Raw genomic sequence first — 10,655 nt, forward strand, 5'->3', positions numbered from 1 at the left:
CAATTTTCTTCTCAAGAATAGCAAAGCCATGATTAGACATATTTATATGGCACCATCCCCAGTTAGTGTAGATTCAAGTGTGAACAAATCATGCCCCCCATTCCCCTGGGGGTATATGCGATCACTTATATATTGAAGCTTTTCAATACGAAACTGATTTCTGCTTTTTCCTAGCCAGTGTGAGCGATGTGGCCCATGGGCCTCTTGTTATACCAGTGACCTTGAACTTACAGAAATGACCTTGATTCATAGCAATCTCTGTACAAAGTATGAGCTTCCAATGAGTCTCCATTACAAAGTTATAGCCCGGACAAGATTGCATGGACAGACAGACTGATGGATGTATAATAACATGATCTCTTGCCTTTTCCTTGAGTCATAGTTTTGCACATAACAGAAACTCAAACCATGCTCTATATCTTAATTTATTCAGTTGTCATGCAGTTATACAAAATGTCCTTGTTAAAATCTAAAAAGATAAATGCACAACTCCCACTTACAACTGAATGAGTAAGCAACAACTGTTTACAAATGTTAACCATTCATGAAAAAAGACAAATCATTCAGAAATACTCTTCGAAAAGGGGGATAATTCAAGAAGTGAGCTTTGTGCCATTTTGAAGTGCATAAAAACTACAACCTATTTTTTGAGAAAAAATATAGGAACTACAATTAAAATCTTAAACAAATCCTAGTATATCACATTATTTCAGATAAAACTTTGTACCTTGTATACATTAAGTACAGATGACTTCATAAAACAATAAAAAGAAATGTATTCTCACATAGTTACTTATGTCTGCAATATAGACAACCAATCAGATTCACTGCATATACTCACAAATATAACATACATGGCCAATTAAATAGTAAAACAGACCCGTTTCTCCAAATTTGTTTTTCAAAACTTTTCATATCTTGCAATCAAACAATGATAGGATATAAACCATAAACTAACAAAACTGTGACTCAATACTGTCAACTTAGTATTAAAAAAATGTTTTCTCCCCCCCCCCTCCCTTTCCCCCCAAAAATTATATTCTATCAAACAATATCAAATTTCAAAATCTTTGTATCCCTTACAACCAAGAGAGATAAAAAAGAAATCAGTACAGTAAATGTTTTTATTGTACTTGAGAAAAACAATTCTTTTTTGCAAAAAAAGTGTAAACGAATGAGACATCCTAGTCTGTAGCCTGGATGTAATGAATTTGGATTATCAACATGATCAAATAGCTTACTGTGTACTGTTAAATCACTTATATAATGGAGTCAGATTTTCTTGGTTTGAGAAAAAAAATATTGGTTTGTGGGGATTTCATTTCATGGTTGAAGAAAAGACAGGATACTGTAGTTAGAAATTTTAACATGACATGGAGGTCTCTACATACCACAAAAAACAAATAAAATTAACCCCCCAAGAAAATTTGTGATTTCACAATAAATGTTTTCTTTCTCACGAGTTATCTGTTGCTTTTACATATTATACATCATACCGAACTTGCATATGAAATCCTAGTATAGTAGCTATTTCCACTGTGAAATAAGAACACTAATAATGTATGCGAGACGCATATACATTTAACTCAGAAAAAAGGTAAAATGAACTTATGGTGCACTGTACTTTAAATCTCCATATCCGTAATGTTATGGGGAAGAAATTTAGAGAACACTGGTATTTAAAAGCACCAGAGTGTTTTGTCTATTTTTGACCTGGAATACCAAATATGCATGTACTTTTAACAAAAAAATGTATGCTTGTAAACAACCTATATAGCCACATTGAAAATGATTTTTTTTTTCACATGCTTGGATATATTTATAATTATTACACCAAATCATCTGTACATGGATATGCAGGAAATGCTGAAAAGAAAAAGCACCTCGACAGACAATGTCATAGCGACTGAGATGAAGAAGTGATTTTGAAACATATTTGTAGATAATCTATTCCTTTTGAATACATTGAACCAATACACAGTATGAAGGAGTCAGAGCCATCAAGCAACTATATTATGTTGTATACTTCATTTTTAAGCAAATATTTTATCATTTATTTCTTTCAGTATTTTGTAACTATCATAAATGAATTCAAACCTAGTTGGACATAATATATATGTAAAAATACTGACATAACAATCAAAATACCCTTAAAAAACCGATCATCAGTGTTCCATATTTTAGCAAATGTGGAAAGTCTGAAGGAAATTCCATATCATTTTCTTTATCTAGATACAAAACCCCAAAACAATCCTCCTTATGCACAGCTGAAAATTTATAAGCACGACCATACCCAGCATTAAATTCCTTTTTTTTCTCAATTTGAGCAAAACATGGCATCTTTCATTCTCATATAAGCACTAAAGGTTCAAGAAAAAGATTAAAGATATATGCATATGATACATTATGTGGAGAGGGTATGAAAACTGTGTACATAATAAAATCTGAAATCATTTTGTCTACATTGACTAGAGTTATTACATATAACACGGGAGGGGGACTAATGGAACCCTGAATAAAATCATTTACAACTTCGGAGGGATATTATTCCTAATAATGAACATTGCAAACACTGCTCAATCATCATTCAGTAAACTAATAAATTACATCTTATACATACGTTTAATGCATTATTATTTTGTGTATTACTAGTTTTATACAACTCTTCCATAAAATTGATATGGGGAGGATCTTATCTATTGAAAAACCTCATGAATATTGCAATTCTTTCAGTGTAACACAGTTCAAAATAAGTTTACACAGTTGTACAGATTTTCTGGATGCTCCTCTAAAGTGCAGGAACAAATCCAAAAGAGTTGGGAAAGAGTTTAAATTTAGCACTTTCCTTGTTCCTGAAAAATTACACAGTTCACTACAAAGACATTTAGCGACTGTTGTCTATGATGCTATTACATGTAAATACCACTTTCCTTTAAATTCAGAAAAATTAAAACCTCTATAAAGCACTGACATCATACATAGAACCTCACAATTCTGTGTTTTCATTTTCGAAAAATTACTGAAATGCTTAGCAAAGTATCTATAAATCAAATCAATATATATACATAGTACCCTATGTACATAGTACATATTTCCTGTTCACTAACTCAGCTATTCACACAGATTCACCTTTGACATGTCCCATATATATTTTAATTTGAAATAAGCTTCTTGTATTGACATGAATGACCAATCAGGATTCAGATGATGTACAACTGGAAAAAAGTTCAAACACAAGTAAAGTTGCATAAAAAATAAATTAAAAGTACATTTAACACCAACTTAAAAAATAATTTCTCCTGACAAATATTTCTATTACTAAATCCTTCATCTCTTAATTGTGGAAAAAATTCTCCAATTAACATTTTAAGGTTTGAAAACTTTGACAAATGTATGTAAACAGTACACTTCCATGAGTTTCATTCTTCTGAAGTTGTTCAAGAAAAGATAGGCAGAGTAACTACTAGGACAGAAATAAATACATGTATAAGATACCCACATAATCTCATAGCAAATACAGTGAGAACATTTACGTGACCATCACGTGCACAAAGTCAGTATCTACTCAGAATGAAAATCAACCGAACTTCCATCCTCTGTCAAAATTCTGCTGGCAGGGTGAAGGGTTTGACTAAATACAGTTTTTCACTCTCCTGCTTGAAGATGGGGTGTTTTTTGTAATGTTCAATCAGGTCGTCGAGGTTAGCAAACTTTTGTTGTCCAATCTGATACAATCCTTCTTCATTTACTTGTACACGGAAATGTTTGTTTCTCTCTGTTGCCTTCAGCACTACCGTAAAATTGCCACTCTGTAATCAAATTAATCAAGCTTCTGTTAATCAAGGTATGCATCAGTAATACTTTATCATTTGTGTGATATGATACAGTATATGCACACTTAATACTACATCATTATTCATTGTTTGCAGGTACTTAGTTTTGAATGGATATTTAATCCACTCAACAAATTCTAAATGCTATTTCTTCACAATTCATAATTAGGTACACAAGATGTAGAGAATTTCATAAGTAACTTTTTAAAACAAGGTTTGTATTGTGCAGTTACTACAACGTGATTACCGTACTTCAAACAGACCCTTTGCAAACACAGAAATAATGAATAATCAAATTTACTATGCATGGAATTTCATATAATTACTTGGCATAAACACAAATGATTGCTTGTAGATTTACATAAAGCAGTGAACAAGGTAATTACTCATATGATGATGTGTAAATACACATATCTTCATTCATAATTACAATACACAAATGGGAATTATTATTTCCACTCAATACTCACAGCTGATTCACTGTCCCGGATAATAAAATCCCCCTCAGCAGCATACTTCCTTAACATATCCTCACACTCTTGTCGAGAAATTTTCCCATAATACCACTCTTTCTCTGCCAGAGGTCCCGACACCCTGAACTGTTTTCTACTGGTGACCCCCACTACACTGAGATTTGAAGCATTAGAAAGACTGCTAGTGGACTGTGATTGTGGTGTGGTGGAGCTTGCATTGGTCTCACACTCCACATCCAGTTTCTCGTCCACCTCGATTGTCTGCACATAGTTTCTAGGTATTAATCCCATTTCTCCTTGACTGTTCACTGCCTTCCACCACTCTGGATCATCTGAGGGTTTACTGACGATAACTAATCGCTCCCCCTTTTCAAATCCAAGTTCTTCTGGATTTTCCGGATGGAACGGGTACAAGGCGAGGACATTTTGATGGTGGTCAACAGAGTAGTCTGCCACTGAGTCATCTTCGAGAGAGGCAGCTGTTGAGTACATAGTACAATCATTTTGTTCCGAAGGTTCCAAATCGACATAATTGGATGGAAACCATCCAGAAGTTATATTGTCCGACTTTCTACCCTTCCACCAACCATCGATGGATTTCTCCAATACCATCACACGCTCTCCTTTGAATAATTCAATCTCATCAGGTCGTTTTGGGGCATAATTATATTTCACAATTGCAGGTTGAGGATCCACGGCCTGGATGTCACTACTAATACTATTTTCATCACTTCCTGTGTCCCCATTTCGACTCACCACAGGACTTGTTCCTGTTATTTTCGTATCACTTTTGTTTCTCCTGGCTAGGTTTTTCTTTACTCTGCTGAAGAGTTTGGAAGCCTTAGAATTTGACCTCTTGACATAATTAGATGGAACATAACCTGATTTATTTCTTGCATTTTGAACTTTCCACCAGTCTCGAGAATCATCCAATAACACTAATTTTTCGTGTTTCTTGATGTCTAATTCCTGACCGTTTTCTGCCTTGTAGTCATACTTGGCTACGACTACAGTTTGTTCATCCCCCATTGTGACCAGTGGCCAGTCTTGATTAGTCACCCCTGTGAAAAGAGAACACAAACATTTGTTTTACTTTTCCATCAAACACTGATGTATTGATTTACACTGCAGGTTCTACTGTGTAAAATATAGAAATGTGGGCTTTGTATGCTCTACAATTATGCATGAAGAAACTTTATTTACTTCTGAATTAGTGTTTGATGAATATACATAATTAAGTCATTCCATATTTTCTATCACATATACATGATAATCTGCATGTATGACACAGATACATGTACATTATGGTGGTAGCTCGGGAAAGCATGGATTTTTTTATTTAAATTATTGGCATTTAATAACATTCTATTCCCCTTTTCTTCAAACCTAATCTTAGTGACTGAATCTTACAATGCTTACAGCTGATTGAGGAAAATAGAGAGCATAAAAAAAGCATCCTATGAACATGATGAACAAACTTTTATAAATATGTAATTGTATCAAATAAATGACAACTGTCTCTGGATCAACAAAATAAATCTACTGCAGCATTCTCATAAAGTGTTGGTGATCTGTTTTATTTCTTTAAATTTATGAAATAAATGAATCAAATTAAATGCATTAACAATAATCCTTTACTGTTTTGCCCTATAAAATGGACATTGGACAAATCTGAAAGCCAAGAAAATTCAAAACATTTGGAACCGAAATGAAGATAGAAATTTTAACACTTCATTCTGAAGCTGAACTCTGTACAGGAGGATTTTTCCCAAAGCCATTGAAATTGCAATCCCAGCAGTGTATTTTTACTATGAATTAGCGGGACTTAGTGCTTTTCAGATAAGCCCTTGAAAAACATGCTGAAACTCAATCCCCCTAAAAAGAGATTGCTGATAAGTTCAACAGAACAAAAATTAGAATAAAACTTAAGATACACTGAGAGAAAAAAAGATTCAGAAACACTTGTTAACAGCCTCCTGGCTGATGCTAGGGGGGTTCATGCTAGTATGTAATGGGGTCATGTAATCTCTCTCAATAAACCTTCTGAAACGATCATGAGGATGTGAATTGCAATATACATCAATGAAACACCTCCTGTATATATCCTTCTCTTATCATCTATATGATACATACATTGCCTTTACATTCAGAAAACACATTTTTTCGTATGGAATCTAGTACTTTTGTTTAAGAAATATATATATATAATTTTCAATATTTGTATTTTTGAAACTCATGAAAGTTTTTCGACTTCAACTTGACAATGTATCTCAATGCTCACCCATTACATATTCCTATCACATCTAATTTGTCATATATATTGTAAATAATACAAATGGATACAGAAATACAACAAGTATTTCTTTTATAGTAAATCTTCCTACAAATACAAGATTTTATACAGTTTCATTACATATAGTTGAGTGTTTTACTGTCAGAATGAAATTTGTAAAGAAAAATTCATGACACAAAGAAGTAAAGCAAAAATCTTATTATTAATACTTAAACTAGATGAAATCCCATGCAAGGGCAGGAAACTGAATTTTTACCACTGGTAATGGAACAATTCCAAAATGTCCTAGTAGTTTCTATCATCAAATGATGAAAGTCTTAAAGCAAGAATTATACTTCAAATTATCCCCCTTCCATTATTTTGGGAGCAGAAGTAGAGATATGACACTCAGGTTTTCTTTTGTTTGATTTTGTTGTTGTTGATGATGTTGTTTGAATTTGAGTTTCTGGCCTTATGCATGTTGTAAAAATTTGCTTTTCAACCTTATGTATCATGTGTATAGGCCTATAAATATCTAAATGCTTACGGTAAATATTGTACTCAGAAAATTTCATTGAAAGGGGGGGGGGGGATTAACGGCTTAAGAAAAGTGTAAAATCTTACACTGTGAAATCATAAATTTTTCTGGGGGTTTATTTTTCATTGTTTTCATGAAATGAAGAGACCCACAAATTCATATCCCCACGAAATGTAAAAATTACATGCTGCTTTTTAATTTTCTTCCTTTAACCAGGAAATCAAATCCCCTGAAATCAGCAATTTTTCCTCAAACCACAAAATTTTGACCCCACAAAAATAAGTGATTTTACAGTACATATTGTATTGGAGATTATGTGCACCACTTGTACTGCATATTTTTGACAATATTATATTCAATAAATGATATTTTCCTCTTTTAGTACATGTAAACAACTTTAGTTTGATATCTGTTGTATATACACTGTACAGGTTATACTTAGGGCTCGTTTCCCTGATGCTCTATTTCCATCAAGGAAAAAAGAAGCAAATTACCTGTACTTACTCCCTACATCACGTACATGTGATCGTCTTTCTATACATAATTATCTTCATTATGTAATAATATCAAATTCCTTGCTCATTCATTTTAAAGCTATTTTTATTTTCATGTAGCTATTTAATACATGTCAGCTCATTTTTCTTTTTAAACATTGGGTTCGATGCCATGACACTCTGGAAACACAGTTCCATCAAAATGCTTTGCTTTTAAATCAGTTTAATTTCACATTCTAATGCAACTGTTTTGTAAAACATATCTTGATTGGCTAATACACTAACATTTGAGGCAGTTAAATGAGCATTAAAGATAGTGAAAGCTTTTGATTGCGACGCCATAATAGAATGCCGCAAAAACACAATGCTTCGTGACGTATGTCATGTAACAAAACTCAACAAAATGAGATGAAAACATCAAAGACAATACACAAATTGCATTAGAATGGGAGTAACTCTCTTCTTATTTGTTACTTGCAACTGTTAATGCTGATTTAATGGTCACAAACATCCGTTTTACTCAGTTTGCGACCGTAAAATTAGCAGTTAATCGCAAATACCAAATTAGAAGACAGTTATTCCCAAAATTTGTTCTACATCATTTAAATCAAGTTTTGACTGAATATATAACTATACGGGATATACATTTGTTCAGCCAAATTCAAAATTTAACCTGATCTGAATAATCAATAATTTGAGATGATGAATAATAAATTTTTAAAGTGTAAAAATAAATTGAAACATGTACCTATGATATGAAGGCTTATTTATGCATGTCAGATATCTGTAATGCTTTTTTTTTCCTTTTGGATCAATTTTGTTTGATATTGTAATTAAAATAGTCAACCTACTTTACAACGTGAAAGACTAGATCTGAAATCAAACCTGGACATCCTAAACTCTAAAAAGTGCTCACAACTGAGCAACATGGATACGGCGTGGCGAATGAACTAATATTATAATATGTTATATAATGACAGCCACAATTTCCTAATCATTTTCTCGCCCGAGTTCAGTATCATTTATCTTTCATACTGTTGACTCTGCAGTTCTTCTGCTTTATCTTTGAAAGAGTTTTATACATTTCCTTTTCTAATAATACAATGACAGACATAAATATTTATGGTCTAACCTAGACCGTGTCCCAGACGTGTTGATTGGAGGAATTTCGGGCTGCATGCATGTAAGCAAACAATGATGATCTTTATTCATTACCTGCAACATATATCAACTCCACTGCCTGGAATGGTAATACTTTATCTCATTCATCATCTCCAGGATTTACCGATGCCTAAATTGAAAGGAATTTGGAATTCAGTGTTCCACTTCCGTCTATGCAAAACAAAAACAAAAAGACAATGCCCAAGAAAATCAGCAACACTTGTTCGCTATCGAATCAACGGCAGAATGTTTTTGTAATTAAAATTAATCAGAAAGCTTTTTCATGCACATTGTGAAGTTTAGGAATCCTCCAAATCGAACATTTAAACTTCTTTCGGGAAAACTTATCGTTGACTTCCATTTTGATAAAATAGTCCCTGTATGACACATCGTATATCACTACGCTGAGTCATCGAAAGCTTTTAAGTGGCACATTTTTGTATATATTCTGAAAAATAATGTCATTTTTATATTTTCGTTACAAATCAAATTGATGATGTTGTTCCTTTGGTTTCAAATAATATTTCATAGGAAGTGGAAGGGACATGTATAGTTCCCTGCTATTGGTACTAAATTTTATGCTCGATTTCTAAGGGAGATAACTCTAACAGAAATCCGACAAAGTGCACCTAGTGTAGAATACATGAAAAACATTTTGCAGCAAATGAATTGTGCATAAATAAATAAAAATAAATAAAACAAATAATAGGAAAAAAATAACAGAAAAGTGTGCAAAAAATCAAAGAAATTTAAAATTACAGGCATATTTTTCTATAAATGATTTCATTTGAAATAAGGTTAAAAGAGATTTTTTAAACATACATGTATTTTATTGAATGAATAATAAATAAATAAATAAATGAGTATATAGATAAATAAATAAATAAATAAATAAATAAATAAATAAATAAATAAATAAATAAATAAATAAATAAACGAACGAACGAACGAACAAACAATAAAATTAAAAAGAATAAAATAAGATAAAATTCTTTTTTTTTTTTTTTTTTTTTTTTTTTTTTTTTTTTGCAGAAAACAGTAGTTCAATAAACATAAAAAAAAAACTTTTTTAAAAAATATATGTATATAATTTATACTTTTTTCTTTTACAAGCTATACAGTTAAATGTAAATAAGCATTGCAAATTATCTATGTTGAGTTTTATAGTCCCTTATCCAACAGTCTAACTTAATTCCGATTTGATCTGCCCGTAGACTTTTAATAGATTGGTTTTGCTTGTCTCTATCGTACATTTTATTTTATTTTCCTGTTTATCCCAAAAGTGGACTAGTCCGATTAAGGATATCCGATCCTCAGTCAGGAGGGATAACTCTTAAAATTATTATTTTATTTTAAAAGTCTCAAAATGAAGCTTGAAAATGAGATCTTTTCGTACAACAATTTTCATTTTATGCATTTTAATATGATTGAAGGTTCTTTGAAGTCTTAGAAACGGTCATGTAAAAAATTGACAATTGTAACTAGCATTAGATACCAATGCTTATTAGCATGATATGAAATTAGATGTGATATGTGATGTCTAGCAATAAAAGCACAAGCTTTTTACACTAAGTATTATATGATAATTGAAGTAAGAAGAACTAAAATACTGTATAAGCATAAAAAGATGCAGTTTTTTCCTAATGCCTGGATACACATATTTTCTATCCTAAATTATATTTGTTGATCAATTTTCAATTAGAAAATGCATAGCAGGTGTTTTTATTCGCATTTCCTGAAAATACGTGTATATTTGAGATTTTATAATTTTTCTTATATAATATGATTAACTATAATGAAGAACTTTGAAGAAATTCCATGGGTAAATCCACGTTGCATGTACTATGTGAAATCAGAGACATTTTTGTGAGCATTTTCAATTAC

General features: G+C 31.9%; 1 protein-coding gene across 1 annotated transcript; it reads right to left on the reverse strand.

Annotated features, from left to right (window-relative positions):
• Positions 1-1,032: 1,032 nt before the first annotated feature.
• On the reverse strand, positions 1,033-9,170 carry LOC133202997 (cytoplasmic protein NCK2-like). Its single transcript, XM_061338849.1, has 3 exons — positions 8,826-9,170; positions 4,304-5,367; positions 1,033-3,809 (listed from the first exon to the last, which is right to left on the reverse strand). Exons 2-3 carry the CDS (start codon positions 5,333-5,335, stop codon positions 3,600-3,602), a joined length of 1,242 nt encoding a protein of 413 aa, XP_061194833.1. The 5' UTR covers positions 5,336-5,367; positions 8,826-9,170; the 3' UTR covers positions 1,033-3,599.
• Positions 9,171-10,655: the final 1,485 nt, after the last annotated feature.

The sequence above is a fragment of the Saccostrea echinata genome, unplaced genomic scaffold, assembly GCF_033153115.1.
Source record: "Saccostrea echinata isolate AGI-Se365-2 ecotype Australia unplaced genomic scaffold, CSIRO_AGI_Sech_v1 ptg000047l, whole genome shotgun sequence".
Lineage (NCBI taxonomy): Eukaryota > Metazoa > Mollusca > Bivalvia > Ostreida > Ostreidae > Saccostrea > Saccostrea echinata.